Source organism: Macaca mulatta, chromosome 7 (assembly GCF_049350105.2).
Source record: "Macaca mulatta isolate MMU2019108-1 chromosome 7, T2T-MMU8v2.0, whole genome shotgun sequence".
Taxonomy (NCBI): domain Eukaryota; kingdom Metazoa; phylum Chordata; class Mammalia; order Primates; family Cercopithecidae; genus Macaca; species Macaca mulatta.
Genome location: NC_133412.1, coordinates 149360076 through 149376554, shown reverse-complemented (window position 1 = coordinate 149376554; position 16479 = coordinate 149360076). Strand labels below are relative to the sequence as shown.

The 16479-nt window shown below is 42.4% G+C and overlaps 1 protein-coding gene across 18 annotated transcripts in view; it reads right to left on the bottom strand.

Annotated features, from left to right (window-relative positions):
• The window catches only part of GPATCH2L (G-patch domain containing 2 like), a 75293-nt gene extending 63366 nt beyond the window's left edge, over positions 1 to 11927 (bottom strand). For all 18 annotated transcript variants that reach the window (XR_013396466.1, XR_003731646.2, XR_013396465.1 and 15 more), the window contains exons 1-2: positions 11841 to 11927; positions 8786 to 9457 (exon numbers count right to left, since the gene is read on the bottom strand). Coding sequence is in view for 13 of the 18 variants with exons in the window: in XM_077941533.1 (XP_077797659.1) it covers positions 8786 to 9447 (662 nt within the window). In the remaining 5 variants the exon portion in view is untranslated. The remainder of the gene's footprint in view (positions 1 to 8785; positions 9458 to 11840) is intronic.
• Between the last annotated feature and the right edge of the window lie 4552 nt (positions 11928 to 16479).

Genomic DNA, 16479 nt, shown 5'->3' with positions numbered 1-16479 from the left:
GTATACAAGTTATCCAAGATCGCACAGCAAGTAAGCATCAGAGCCAGGGCAGTGTATGTCTAAAGCCCATGTGTTCACTGAATGGCCACTACAACACAGAAAGCACAGATACTCATCTCATTTACTAAAGTCAATCAAATGTTTCCCTATTCAGAAGATACCTCTGAATTCCAGGACTTTTCATTCTCCTGAAGATGCAAACAGATTAACTGAGCTAAGGAAGAAGTATTCGTTTGCTTTTAGCTACTTAAAACTTTCAGGCACAGCTGAAACTGCAGCTGTGCCTTGACTACTATCCCTTATCAGCAAATAATACATCATATATGCTGAACCCTAAGAAAACTAATTATAAACTCACTTTGGAAAGAAGCTTTCCTTCTTAATGCTGTATCTTGAATTCAATTAACACTCATTTTCGGCATGCTGACATAAAATACACCAAAACATATTCTCAGGGACCCATACCTCACTTGCCTTTATGGTTCCTGAATGCTCTTCCTTTGAAATCAAAGTAAAAACATTCTCTTAATGAGTTCAGGGGAAATAGCAGAGTCTCAGAATACTATTCCTGACTTTAGCATCACACAAGACTAGGAAAAAAATGTTTCAGGCCAGTAGTCATCTGTGGTAACCAGACTCCCAAGATGACTCCCAATTACCCAACCTCCTATTAATGCACACCCCGGTGTAGTACTTCTCACACTGCACCAGGTCTGGTCTGTATAACTGATCACACACAGCAGAAGCAATAGGTTGCCACTTCTGAGATTAGGTTACACAAGACCGTGGCTTTCACTGTGGGCTCTCTTTCTGACTCTCCTCATCCCTCTCAGATCACTTACTCAAGGGGAAGCCAACTATCATGTCCTGAGGACGCTGATGGGCATGCGGAGGGGCCCATGTGAAAAGGGACTGAGACTCTAAGTCCAACAGCTTTATGAGGAAATGAGCTCTGCCAACAGCCATGTGAGTGAGCTTGGAAGCAAATCCTTCGGCCCTAGTAGAGCCTTGACAGAACTGAGGTCCCTGCCGACAGTTAGACTATAACCTCGTAAGAAGACTCAACTAGAAACATCCAGCTAAGTCACTCTCAGATTCCAAGTGATAAAATGTTCATTGTTTAGCGCTAGTAATTTTTTTTGTTTGTTTATTTTTTTTGAGATGGAGTCTCCCTCTGTCGCCCAGGGTGGAGTGCAGTGGCGTGATCTTGGCTTACTGCAACCTCCACCTCCCAGGTTCAGGCAATTCTCCTGTCTCAGTCTCCCGAGTAGCTAAGATTACAGGACTATGCTACCACGCCTGGCTAATTTTCATATTTTTAGTAGAAACAAGGTTTCACCATAGTGGTCAGGCTGGTCTCAAACTCCTGATCTTAGGTGATTCACCCGCCTAAGCCTCCCAAAGTGCTGGGATAACAAGCATGAGCCACTGCGCCCAGCCTAGAGCTAATAAGTTGTGGGCAAATTTTTCTGCAGCAACAGATAATACAGAATCTTTGAAACTAATTCCCTTCTTCCTAAACAGTAGCTTCTAGTTTCAACAAAACAAACCCCCGCTCTGAATTCCCACTATTGCCAGGGGGAGCAGGGGGCAGAAAAAAGCAAGGCACATCCTCTGATCTGAGAGCTTGCTAATTCTTTCATACTCCTAACCACAGAAGACTATAAAGTGAGAACTGAAAGAGTAACTTATACCTGTTCCTATTATAATAAGGAGCTACAGAATTACTTTATCACCTGTAATCAAAAGTTGGTATTAATAAGTTACCATCTGGGTTTGTTTCTCCCCATTTAAGAGCTTATTAACCAAGTAGCTTAATAAGAGGTGTTTTTTGCATCTAATTAATAGACATCTTAAAATACAGTTTATGGCTTACATCATTTCTAAAAAACTTTTCTTAGTAAATAATAATGCGCTTAACAAAAATAAAAGTTGTTTCAGAATTTAGAAAAACGTGGGAAAAAGTCACTCTTAAATCTACTGCCCAAAGGTATTTTTGCTCTATTATTTTCCAGGGTAGAGGTGGCACATTGTAACCCTTTGTAATCAGACTTCTGAATCTAGTAGTACACAAGACTGAGGGAGAGGTTATTCAGAGAAATATCGCACATCAGTTCCGAAATTATTCCTATAAGTAATAAGAATATATAATAGAAGAATTTGTTTTTCAGTTTCATTCAGACGGTGACATGAAAGGCAGCAACCTCCCCAGGTTGACAGGTTCGATACTGCGACCAGTACAATCAGGTACACTTTCCAGAGATACAATTTTCCTCAGGACTCTGCTATTGAGCTGGGGGCTGTGCCTCAAGACATCCCTTTTCTTAGAGCTAACAGTTATTCACCTTCAGGTAGATGAAACGTCTTCTCAGAGTAAATTTTTAAAGAGCATGGATTCTGGGGCCTGCATATCTAAGAATGTCTTTCTGCTGCCTTTCCATATAAAATATACCTTTACTGTATATAAAATGCAAGGTGAAGTGAGTCACTTTTTCCCTCTCAAAACTCTATGGGCAAATGTAGCCCTTAACACTTACTATTGTAGGGATGAATGTCAGTTTTATTTTCATGTCCCACCCCCAACTTTTTTTTTAAGAGACAGTATCCCTCTCTGCCAACCAAGCTCTGGAGTGCAGTGTTGTAATCATAGCTCAGTGCAGTCTTGAACTCCTGGGCTCAAGGGATCCTCCTGCCTCAGCGTCCCAAAGTGTTAGGAATACAGGTCTGAGCCACTGCACCAAGGCTTCAATCCCTTTTAAGAGTTTTCTTTCCTTAGTCCTGAGCATATGTGAAAAAAAGAAAAACTAAAATAAAATACTTTTTAAAAAGATCCATTTCAGTAGAGGTATCTTCTCATTAATTTTCTCTTCTAAACTTTAGACTTCATTTTTCTTTTCTTTTTTTTTTTTTTTTGAGACGGAGTCTTGCTCTGTCGCCCAGGCTGGAGTGCAGTGGCCGGATCTCAGCTCACTGCAAGCTCCGCCTCCCGGGTTTATGCCATTCTCCTGCCTCAGCCTCCCGAGTAGCTGGGACTACCGGCGCCCACCACCTCGCCCAGCTAGTTTTTTGTATTTTTTAGTGGAGACAGGGTTTCACCATGTTAGCCCATGTTGGGATGGTCTCGATCTCCTGACCTCGTGATCCACCCGTCTCGGCCTCCCAAAGTGCTGGGATTACAGGCTTGAGCCACCGCGCCCAGCCTAGACTTCATTTTTCAACTCAAGAACACTTTTTTCTCTTCAGTTGTATCTTCTTCTTCTCCAGCACTTTAGTTTCTTCCTTGGGAATATTTACACACTCACAGATTTGGCCTCTTCAGAGCTACTAAGTTCTACGGCGATTTTTTTCTGTAGCAATAGAGAATACAGATGGCCTATTGCCAAGGTTTCCTCAAACTACAAGGCTGATAGAACTGCACTCGACAATGAAATGGAGGCCCACATGAGAAGTGCTGGGCCTGCCCTGAAGGTAGATAGCAAGCCTCTGCATCCTTTCTCTACAGTCACCTTGAGGTTCAGAAATGCAAGGCCAGTTTCAGTCAGAAAATCAGGCAGCTACAGTTTGAGGCAGGGTGTGGTTCCATCCTTCTCTTCCCATTGAGTATCTTTCAGTTTCTGGTTTTTTTTTTTTTTTTTTTTGAGATGGAGTCTCACTCTGTCACCCAGGCTCCAGGGCAGTGGCGTGATCTTGGCTCATTGCAAGCTCCACCTCCCAGGTTCACACCATTCTCCTGCCTGAGCCTCTCGAGCAGCTGGGATTACAGGCGCCCACCACCACACCCGGCTAACTTTTTTGTATTTTTAGTAGAGTCGGAGTTTCACCATGTTAGCCAGGATGGTCTTGATCTTCTGACCTTGTGATCCACCCGCCTCGGCTTCCCAAAGTGCTGGGATTACAGGCGTGAGCCATCACACCTGGCCTAAGTAACTTTCAGTTTCTATTTGGTGGCTCTAACTCCCAGAATACACTTAGATAGGGAAGCTTAGTGTTTTCTGTGTGTATCTGTGTTTGAGGGTAAGAAGCAATTATAGGGTATTGAGTCCTAGAAAGCACAGTCTTCAAGAATAAAGATTCCAGTTGACATGGGTAGAGAAGTGCATTCTGGAGATAGTACATTCTGGGGACTGTTGTGTTTTCTACACCTTCATTTATGGCACACTCCTGGAATGGGGTCGGAATCAGGCAGTGAGGGTTGGATGATCCTATCTCAGCCCAGCATAGCTGTATGAGATAAAAGCTTCCCAGTAGCACTGGGAGCACTGGGCTAGGGGCTCTGCATATTCTCTTGGCCAGTTGTAGATCTGAGAATGGCATGTTAACTATGTCCATGGGAGTAGAGAATGGGACCAATGGTAATCTATGCACCCTTGCTGGCAAATACCAAGAGGCCTTCGAACAAATTCTGCAAAATAAGAGAAAAGGGAATATCATTCTAAAAGTTCAGAGAAAGAACGAATCTTTGAAGATGACTGCCAGTGGAAACCACAAGAATTCAAGTGGGCAGTTGAGGCTACTTACCAGTTAAGATGTTACAATGTTGGGAGGTAGACTATGACTGAAAAGAATCACGGCATCTCAGTGTTACAAGGGATTTCAGAAGTCTTCCGTTCAACCCTCTCAACTCCACAGCAACTAAGTAAGCAGTCAGAAAGCCCATGTTTGAATCCCCCCGACTTATCTAGAAGTCATTACGTATTACATGGTGAAACAATTCGCTTCATTTTTACAGAGTCCTAATTTTTAGAATGCTATTTTTTATCCGCAGCAACATTTAACACTCTGTACTTTCTATTCCTGAGTTCTGTCCTGTGGAGCCACATGGAATAATCCCAATATTTCTTTTAAGAGGTAGACTCTTTCAAGAGATGGATGTTTCTTTCAAGACATAGACCTTCAAGTACAATAGTATCATATCTACCTCCCAAGGTGTGTTTTTCAGTTGTCCCTAAGGATACTAGCAGAACTGTGAATATATCCATATAAGCACACTATGCTAGATTCGAGAATCTCACATGCAATACTACCAACTGCAACAATAGTAAATACACTCTTGGTCAGCATCCCTACTTACAGAATAGAAATCAGAACACCCCCACCTACCATACATATTCTTTTACACAGCTCCAGGAACCCCTGATTAATGACCTCCACTTGCAAAGGAGGCTACTTACCTTAACCATGAAATAATGAATGCTATTGATCCAACAAGCTACTGCTATAGAGTGTTATTGATCACCCAATCTTTGGTTAAAACGGTCCTCATTTAGCAATTTCACTGTCACAAACACCTGGAGCAAAGCACACTCATAATTAAAGAGTTTGGGGGAGTTAAAGTGAGAGGTGATGGACAGAGATCTCAGCTTTCTCCCATTTATTCTTGCTTCTGAGCTATTGTTTGTGTCAGAAGGGATATTGATTTTCTATAAAAATAAGAAAACAAGAGGCACCAAGGGGCCGCAGAAGGTCAGCCTGGGCTGGAGAAGGAGGGGGTAGGTTTAGCACTCTATCTCTGTCACTTGCCTTCCAAGAGAGGAGAATCTTTTCTTTCCTGTGAGATCAGCCTCTAATACATCACCTTAGGAAGGCTCCTGAATGTGACTTCTGGCCATCACCCAACCAATTCACTTATGAAAAAAAAAGAAGCTATACTATATTCAAGGGGAACAAACAAATGATGTGTTAGTAAAGAATAGAGCAAAATTAGGCTACAGTCACCTAATAGCTAATAGCTATTAATAGCTGCTATATAGACAATTTAAATAAAGATCAGTAGAAAATAATTTTACAGTAATTGTTCTACTTTAGAATACTCATAAATACACATACACAGAAAAATATTAAAATAAGTTTGATCTCTATGCAAGCAGGAAAAAACTATTATACCATAACCATTTTTAGTTCCTCAAAACTTGTGAGGGATTGGCTGGTGTAATATTAAAGGAAGACCAGAAACAGAAAAGCAAACAAATATTGATGAAGTCTATAACTACTCCATGTTTAGTTCACAAACAGTGAGTTTAAGGAAATTAGAAATAGGCTGATTGAGACATACATTTTCAAATCCAAAACACCTAAAACATGCTTTAAAAAAAAACCCAAAAACTCTACCATTGACCAGGCTAAGCTAAACTTAACAATCAACTTCATCTTAATAATCTTACAACGTGGATCATTACTCTGACAACCCTCAATATCACTGCTAAAAAGTAAAATTCTACATTTTGATCTGTATGTGAACAGTGGCACATCCAAGTAGATTTATGAAAGGGTAACCAAGAAGATTCTTGAAAGTATTTCTTTTAAAAATGCAGGGGAAACAAAAAAGTAGAAAATTATTGACAGAATTAACAAACTGACCAAGACAGTATAATATCCAAATCATAAGCTATTATCTACTTACACTCTAATGCTAGCCCTTTTTAAAGGTGTGCCTAACAATTAAGGGAGATTTTAGTTCCACTCTCCTCTTGAAGAGAGGCTGAACACCACATGCGGTCAAAGAGTAAGAATCACCCCCTCTCCCACAGAATGGATTTAGGGGAAAAAAATACAAAGCACTTATGTTTGTAACTACAGATGAATCGAGACAAGTCAAGGGGAATTTAGAACTCCTAAATAACTAGAAGATTTTAAAGAACTTTCCTCATGCCATGTGTGCCACCACTCCGCCCATTATTCCTTCACAGCTACAAGCCCTTTAGCATCTACATATTGAAAGAACTCTCAAGTGAGGGGCCAGGGTAATAGCCCAAATGGGTGAATCAGGTCTCCTCAATTTGAAAAGAGGAAGAATTTCACAAGAATTCCCATCCACTTAATTTTATCCAGACTCTCAGGTAACGAGAATTTATATTATTACATCCTGACTAGAATGTGCAATAGATGTGTCTGGAGTAAGAAGGAACAGAAAAGAGTGAAGCATCTCATGCTAGATTATAGGCTCTGCATCTGGAGCCACACTTGAGCTGTTATCTCAGAGCAGACAGAGTTAACAGTCTCTCTTTCACATACAGTTATGTCGTAGTTTAATAAGAAATTATGGGGAAGAAACATACACAAAGCTACTATCCCAAAAGGCTACTGTTAAAATCACCATTCTCAATACTAAGAAGAATTCTATTTGGTATATATGCTCAGTATTAAAACAAACTTGAATATCTCAGTAGAGGGTTTCAATAGTGTGAAAGGCTACAAGTTGACTAAGCATTTCTTGTTTGATTAAAAATAGTCTGATGAGGAAAATAAATACCTTTATAATCCAAATATATACATATAAATTCTGTAAATAGACCTTAGAAGGAAGGAGGCATTAGAGGAAAATTAGGAAAGTCAAAATATGAGCCTATCTCAATATAGTCTGCAGACTGGCAAATATAAAGTTAATAAGAAAAAGTTTAAAAGCTGGATTAAAAACCATCCATGAAAGGTACAGGTAAACAGACCTAAGCAGCTTTTCCTGTTACTGACACAGCCTCACCTCAGAGTTCCTAAGATTAATGTCTTTGTTTTTAAGATAAACTTCAGAAAGGTCATCTGTTCTACAGCTGGGAAAGTTAAATTGAGACAGAACAACTCAAAGGGCAGCAGAACGTGGTGGTTACGAATGAGCTTTGGAATCAGGCTTGATTCCCCGTTTTGGCACTGGGTGACCTTAGGCAAATTATCTAAGCTCTTATAACCTCAGCTTCCCTTCTATAAATACAAATAGTGGTATCCACCATATAGTGGAATTGTAAACATTAAATAAGAGTATATGTTAAGTCCATAGTACAGTGCCTGGCCCATAGTTAAGTGCTTAATAAATGTCAACTAATATTAACAATAATAGAATACACTGGTTCTCAACAGGGAGTACTCGATCCACCTAGGGATCACCCCTGGAGGCTTTTGGGTTGATACAATGAAAAGGGGGTGTGAACAATGCAGAGATGCTAAATATTCTGCAATGCACCATAAAGAACTGTCCCATCCAAAACACCAATGGCATCCTCGCTATTAAGTAAAAGATAATCACAGATTAAGATTAATAACATTAAAGTATCAAGCTGGGGGGTATCAATGTTCCTAGGACTATCTGAGATGTAAAAGCTAAAAAATGTCACCAAAACTACACTTACATTTCTAAACACGTACCCATTAGAGACAAATTTTTCTGGCTTGATCACATCTGATGTAAGACTAATGGGACTTGGTACTGTTATTTTCAAAGCCCACCATGTGTTCAGACAATTTGAATGTCAGCCATAAAAAAATAAATTCAATATAGTCAAACCACGAGTAGCAGAAAACAAAATTATAGCCAAAAAGTATCTAAAGCCATGATTCTTAATGAGGACAGGCAACATAACGGAACATTTATAAACTCCATATGCCTGGTGCTAACATTTTCTCTTTCTCACACACACATGCACACACACGCACACGCGCACACACACACACACACACCAGCCTCTGCTGAGACCTGAGTTCTAAAAAACAATATTTATGTACAAACTACATGGCATAATAAGCAACAAATTGTTTTTTAAAATTATTAGCTGTGCATTTGAGGTACACGTTTTAAACAGTTTTTACAAACAACTGTGTTTCTACAGCCTTCCTGACAGAGGGAAATAGACACTTGAATGGTACCTTAAAAAGCTAAACTACTGACTGATTCAAGGAAGTCTTCAAAGTCAATACCACAGTGGCTGGTTTGAAAGAAGGTGAACCCACTAAGACTGCGGATGTGTACTTTGGGAAACATTAACCAGGAAAATCTTTGACTTAGTAAGGGAGATCTCACCATTCTGACATGTTCTCATCAGAGCCCTGTTTTTGTTCATCTGTTTCACACTCCATCCTTTCTTTCCTTCCTGCTTTGCTTAGGAAAGTCCTGTTTTCTGCTGATTCACACAATCCGTGGCCTGATGAGGTCCAGGGAGTATTCTCCTTCCAGCGGGACAGACGCTGCTTCTTAGCAGATTTGAACCTGCAGCCTCTCTCATAGCTCCAATCTGACACCTTCAGTTTCTGCTGAAGGCTAGCAGCCACCTCTGATGTCACTCGCTTCACCTTCCGCCTGCGCCTGAGTGGTCGACAAGGTGCATTTTCAGTAAAGGAGTCAGATTCATGCCAAGAATGCTGCTTACTCTTAACAATGGCATTGAGAGCTGGGTGTCGTTTGGCCACCATTGTGTCATCAGAGTCACTAAAATTGGTCACGGGAGCCACTTCTCGACAGTCCTTAGTGGCCTCATCCAGACTTGACTCAGAGGCCTCGCTGTAGCAGCAGGTATGCTCTGCCAGGTGAGTGAAGTCAGAACGACGCTTCCGACCTCGGCGTTTCCGAAGCTGCCTCCTCTGCTGCCGGGGGCTCAGGGCCATCTCCTCCCACAGCTCACCAAGCTTATTCTGCTCAGATGTCTGCTCCAAGGCTGAGGCTAAGTCGTGTACCAGCTCATCCATGAGGCCACATCTGCCAAAAGGAAGTTTGGCGGGGGGTGGGGGGGGGGGAAAGAAAAGAAAAAGAAAAAGAAAGCCTGAAAAGGATCTGTTGTTTCGGAATAATTTGATGAAACAGATCATGGTAGTCCACAGTACTGCCTGTCTAAATGAAATAAGTCACCTTTCATCTGGCTACACTTAGATTCTGTTCCTACCACTTCCTAAAGCCACTAAAAATAGATGTTTTGTCCCTTGTTAAACGCCTGAAGTCAACATATTCTTAAGCACAAAAACCTACTCACCAGATGACAACTGGGACAGGACCCAAAACAAATTCGGGGGACTAGATCCTTCTCACTTTTCCCCAGTTAAACTTGTCACTGAATTACCTAATGATGAGATCCAGAAAGATTAGAGACTGTCTCACTAGACAGGAGTAGAAAAACATACAACTTCAAAATCACACTAGAGTTGCAGAAACACAGAGCAGGACACGGTCTCATCGAGGTATTGAGAATGAATGAAAAACTGTTCTTTGGCCTGGGGTCACTGCTGACAATGACCATGGCAGAAAGAAACAGAAAGACAACTTAGTGATACCCTTTAAGGAAGAATGCAGTTTTCATGATCCAAGAAATTGTAGTGGCCAGGTTTGAAGTCAGAATGGAGAAGAGACTAAGTTTGCACCCATTCTGGTACCAACTACCACCTGGAAGCTACCAGGTATAGAACCTTATACAGTAGGTCATATATTTTTGAATAATTAACAATTTTTAAGCCCCTCTCCTACTCTTCAGAAAATAAATGTCCGAATGTCCGTCCTAGTTATGTGCTTCAGTGCCACACAATCACACAAAAATAGGATACAACAGCAGCTGAAATGACAGGGATAGGGTGAAGTTTCTAAGATTTCTGGCTGAACTGCTTTCCAAAATTTCTTATTTTTCTGTTTATCCTCAAACCAAACATCACACTTCAGGAGTCACTTCAGAGGCAAACATTTCAACAAATGAGAGTAGTAGGAACAATCTTCAAAATTCCCTCTTAAGGGGAAATGTTTAATTTGTATAGCAGCTAATTAAATACACATTAAACTTTTAGCACTTTTCCCTTGCCTCTATGCCCAAAGTATTTCAATATCATGTTAAAATTCTATGTGGTGCCGCTCTCTCACCATATTCCCATTCATTCAGTTTTCACTTTGCAAAGGGTTTTCTAAAACCTGTTTTCACGCTGTGCCTATGCCAATGAATTTAAAGACAGGAAAACAGTCCTGGGGCTTATCTGCCACACCTGTAGGAGCAATGGTGACACCTACTTCCAAAACTACCATACAAACGAAGCTTCTCAAAGTGTCCAAAGGCACATACATTTAAACAAGACCAAGTTCTTTTAAGCATTAAGAAGTGATTTATTAACAGCTGTGAAAAGAAGGGGAAAAAATGGAAAAAAAAAAAAAAAGTGGATTAAAATGCCATGATTGAGGTTTGGGAGACAACTGTCCCTAAGACCAAAATAAAGAAACAAGTGGGAACAGCATGCCTAAATCTACTTCCCTAATAAAGAATTACTGCTTTAAAAACTCAGGCAACTAAAATACAAAAAAATAATAATAATAACAAATAAAAACCTCAGGCAGAATAGCACAAACTTGAACACGGAACGAAGTCACCAAACAACTGGTAGTCGAATGCTTGTGCAGAATCCTTTCCTGCCTCAAAGCCTGTAATTCGAACAGTGGGTGACAGAAGAACCCTAGGGCTCCCCCCATCTCCAGTCGCGGGTGCACACTCTCGAGAGGACCCGGCGTCCAGGCACGCACCCGGGTAGAGATGAGGCTGAGTCACGCACAGGAAGGAACGGGTAGGGCAGCTGGTGGACAGCAAGTAAGAAGAGAAACAGGAGCAGGGTGGAAGTGAGGGGCGGAGTAGGAGGTGGGAGAGGCAGGAGGCAACTTCTCATTTGGGCTCACCAGGGGCGGGGGTCGGCTCTTCTAGGGCAGAAACTGAAAAAATGCAAGTCGTGGCGACTGAGCTCCCTCCGGGATCGGGGGTCGCAACACGGCCACATATGTGAGAAAAACTGTGTTTCGAAGGACTCTCCACCTCGCCCCGGCCCGTCCCTGAGGGCTGGGGCGACCATGGCTCGGGACACCAAGCCCTCACGCTGCCGCCAGCCCCAGAGAGGCAGAAAGAAGAAAGAGGAAGAGGGGGCTGTGGCCCCGAAGACGGCCCGACCCACATCCCCAGGGATGGGGACAAGGGCCCTGAAAAGCAAGACCCCACCACCCTCACCCTCCGGCCAGCTGCCGCAGCCCCAAGACGCCCTTAGCCGCTCAGCCGCGGCTTGGCGCTCCGATCCCCTCTGGTACTAGCCCCCAGGACCCCAACACTAAAACCACTCCTCCCCCTCACCAGCTGCCGCAGCCACCTCCAACGGCCGCCGCTTTTTGGGCCGACTCTCACCGCCAGGGCTTCCCTCTCTGACCTCATTTCCGGTCTGGGCCGGAGGGGTGGGGCGGCGGCGAGTGGGAGGGGCTGGCTGCAAGATTGGGCCCCTGACCCATTGCTTCCGCCCGTGGCCACACCCACTTCCGCCCCGTGGTGGGCGGAGCCACAGGAAGCCAGAAGATGGGGCAGGGGACAAGGAGGGGTGCTGAGTAAGGTCTGGCCGGGAAAGGGCGTTTCACGGGTTGAGGTGCCCATGTGGGGAAAGACCCCTGCATGCTGGCCTCATCTTCCTTAGGGGCGTCCAGAAATTGGGCGCTAGGCAGGGGTGTCAGCTTCCCCCTTGCTTTCTGACCTTTTTAATGGGCCTATGAAGTTGAAGAGAAAAGGATCTTAATGACGTCTACCCTGTGAGCTGGTACAAACATTGGGAGGGGTGGTTCTTCACTGAGTTACTCAGAACATTACAAATTGCCTTGAGCAATAAAACAAGTGATATTGGATTATAACTCAAAGTATAAAAGAAATATTCATGAGCCCATACCGATATAAATAAGTGATTGAATAAATTAACGAATGAGGAAGAAGAGATAAATCCCCCACAGAAGAATCTCAAATAACTTATGTAGACAGCCATCCTGGAGCATCACTTCCACCTCCTTAAATGTGGGCTGTGCATAGTGACTTCCTTCCCAAAAGTACAACATCTGTAAAGGGGAAAATGAGTGATTTTACAGTGGGGAAACCTGGCAAACAGTAATTCAGCCAGGTGATCAAGACTATGTGCTAAATCATGTTGATAGTATGTGGACTGATATATGATGAGAATGGCACTTTATGCTACTTTCCTAACAAATCTCATAACCCAGTCTAATTATAAGAAACAAATCAGACAAACCCTAATTGAGGGACATTCTGCAGAGTACATGACCAGTATTCTTCAAAATTGTTAAGATCAGCAAAGGTAAGGGAAGTATAAGAAACTCAGAGCCAGGAGAAGCCTGAGGAGGCATGACAATGTAATACGGTATCCTGGGTGTGACACTGCAATTAAAAAAAGAACATTAGGTAAAAACTAAGGAAATCTGGATAAAGTATCAACTTTAGTTAATAATAACGTTATCGGGCCGGGCGAGGCGGCTCATGCCTGTAAACCCAGCACTTTGGGAGGCCAAGTCGGGCAGATCACCTGAGGTCGGGGGATTGAGACCATCTTGGCTAACATGATGAAAACCCGTCTCTGCTAAAAATGCAAAAATTACACGGGCATGGTGGTGCGTGCCTGTAATCCCAGCTACTCAGGAGACTGAGGCAGGAGAATCGCTTGAACTCTGGAGGCAGAAGTTGCAGTGAGCCGAGATCCCACTATTGCACTCCAGCCTGGGTCATGAGAGCAAAACTCCGTCTCAAAATAATAATAATAATGTATCAATTTTGGTTGCAATCGTGACGTGTGTTATACTTCTGTAAGAGTGAATAGCCGGGTGCGGTGGCTCACACCTGTAATCCCAGCACTTTGGGAGGTTGAGGTGGGCAGATCACCTGAGGTCAGGAGTTCGAGACCATCCTGGCCAACATGGTGAAACCCTGTCTCTACTAAAAATACAAAAAATTAGCTGGGCATGGTGGCACACGCCTGTAGTCCCAGTCCCTACTCGGGAGGCTAAGGCAAGAGAATCGCCTGAGTCCAGGAGGCAGAGGTTGCAGTGAGCAGAGATCAAGCCACTGCACTCCAGCCTGGGCAACAGAGCAAGACTCCATCACAAAAAAAAAAAAAAAAAGTGAATAATAGGGGAAATGGTGTGGATTATACAGAAACTGTAGTATCTTTATAATTTTTCTCTAAACCTAAAACTATCCTAAAATAAAAAGTTTATTTAAAAATATGCACATACCTTGGACCCAGAAATTTTGCTCCGAAGAACTGTATTCTAAGGAAAAATTGGAAATGGGCAAAAAAATGTCAAACATAGGTAAATCATCTCTGTAGCATTTCTGAGGGAGAGATGAGGAAACTAGAAAAAGCCAGAAGTTCCACAATAGGGGTTAGTTAACTAAATTATGGTACGTCAGTGGGTGAAATACCTTGCAACTTTTTAAAATTGATGTTGCAAAAGAATATTTAATGACATGAAAAGCCATCGACTTATGATTGTGTACATTTCTGCATGACTGTTATACTTCAATAAAAAGATTACTCTGAAAATGTGGAGTATGATTCCCGTACAAAGGAAATTAAATCTATACTCGCATAGGAATATGACCAGAAGAATTTACTACACAATATCAGAAATGATTTCATTATTAATGATTATATCTCCTATCTGTTGTTTTTTTGTGGATTTTCAGAATTTTCTATAGGTGAAAAAAAGTCAATGTAGGAGACAAAGATAGTTGAGGTTTCGAGCTAGGGCAACTAAGACAATGGTCAGTGCCATCTGCATAGCTAGAGAAGTCAAGAAGATAAACGAGTTTAGTGGAAAGATGATTAATTCCATTTTGGACATGCTGAATTTGTGACTCCCACAGGACAGAAATACGGAAATGTTCAACAGGTGTCCACGGCCATCAGGCCTCTTTTCTGCATGAGTGAAAATTCTCTCCCACAAATCACATCTGTTCCCACAGTGTTGGTTGCCTGCATCAGCACTGAAAGCTCCCAAGTTTCTTGAAATCCAACTTATATTTTCATCTTTCTACTAGATATCTCCACTTGTTCACCTCACCAGCATTTCCAATTTAAAATGTCAAAATAGGCCAGGTATAGTGGCTCACGCCTGTAATCCCAGCACTTTGGGAGGCTGAGGCAGGTGGATCACTTGAGTTCAGGAGTTGAGACTAGCCTGGCCAACATGGTGAAACCCTGTCTTTACTAAAAATACAAAAAATTAGGCAGGTGTGGTGGCATGTGCCTGTAATCCCAGCTACTGGGAAGACTGAGGCAGGAGGATCACTTTAGTCCGGGAGGCAGAGGTTGTAGTGAGCTGAGAGCATGCTGTTCCACTCCAGCCTAGTGACAGGAGTGAAACCCTATGTCAAAAATAAATGAATGAATAAATAAAATAAAATGCCAAAAATAAAAATAAAGCTTAGTTTCTTCCATAGTTTCTTCCTTTCTTCCCTCTCTCCATTCCTTTTTTTTTTTTTTTTTTTTTTTTTCCAGACAGGGTCTCTGTGAAATGGAAGACAGAGTGAGACACTATCTCAAAAAAAAAAAGGAAATGGTCTCAAAAATGTTAAATACAGGTTAAATTATTCTCTACAGCATTTCTGAGGGAGGACTGAGGAAACTAGAAAAAGTCAGAAATTCTACAACAGGGATTAGTTAAGTAAAAGATGATACACCTATGGACGGAACACCGTGACATGATCATTACCTCACTGCAGCCTTGACCTCCTGTGCTCAAGTAATCCTCCCACCTCAGCACCCTAAGTAGCTGGGACTACAGGCACACACCACCATGCCCAGCTAATTTTTAAATGTTTAGTAGAGAGATAGGGTCTCCACTATGTTGCCCAGGCTGGTCTCGAACTCCTACCATCAAGTGATCCTCCTGCCTCAGCCTCCTAGAGTGCTGGGATTACAGGTGTGAGCCATCTTGTCCAGCCTCTTCCATAGTTTCTGTCAAACCTGCCCCTTCTCCACTGTTCACTCTTTGGGAAATATCACCACCATCATGCAGTTACCCAGGTGAGAAGCTTCAAACCCATTTTTAGTTCTTGTTTCTTTCTTTTACCCCTTTATCTAGTAAAGTGCTAAGCCTCGTAGATTGCACTCCTGCAGTAGTCTTGCATCCATCCTCCCTCACTGGTTTTTGCTCTGCCATTGGCCTCATCTGGGCAGGCAGCCACTCTTCTGGATGATGCAGCAGCTGCTGCCTTACTGGTCTTCCCACTTGCAGTCTGTCCCCCCAAAATGTCATCCTCTACACAGGCACCACAGTGAGTTTCCTAAAACACAATTTTAATCGTGTCACTTCATCCATCTTCCACTACCTCCTGCAACATGCTTGAGCACACCATATTACTTGCTAGTTCTTGAACACCCTTGGGATCTGGGGTGATTTAAACGCTCAATTCCAATGTCACCTCAATAAAGACACTTACCCTTGCTTGCCCACTCCTTTGGCTCTCACGCTCAGTACTTGCCAGTACCTTTATGAACGCACTCTCTTCATTCAACCTGAACTAGAGCCAGTTATGTGCAAGTTTGCCTCCCCAACTAAGTCACTCATTCAACAAATATTTACTAAGCATCTACAGTATGCCTTGCCCTATGCTTATACGTATATAATTGTGTGAACAAAACCAAAGCCCTTTTTGCTTTGCCCTGAAGACCCTGTCCTATTCATTGTATTCTCATCAGTGCCTAGCACAGTGCTTTACACATGGTAGGTGCTCCATAGTTATTGTTGATTAAAAATTAAATGAATACTTGTTTACTAAATGCTGGGTCAGGGACATTAGAAGTGTTTGTCTCAGTCCCATGAGAAAATTGTAATGAAACTTGCACCTTCATGGGATGGTGGAATCCATGGGCAGAATCACATAATGAAAGAGGGTGGCGAGAGAAGTGGCCTGTTGGGGAAGAAGAGGATAGCTCCAA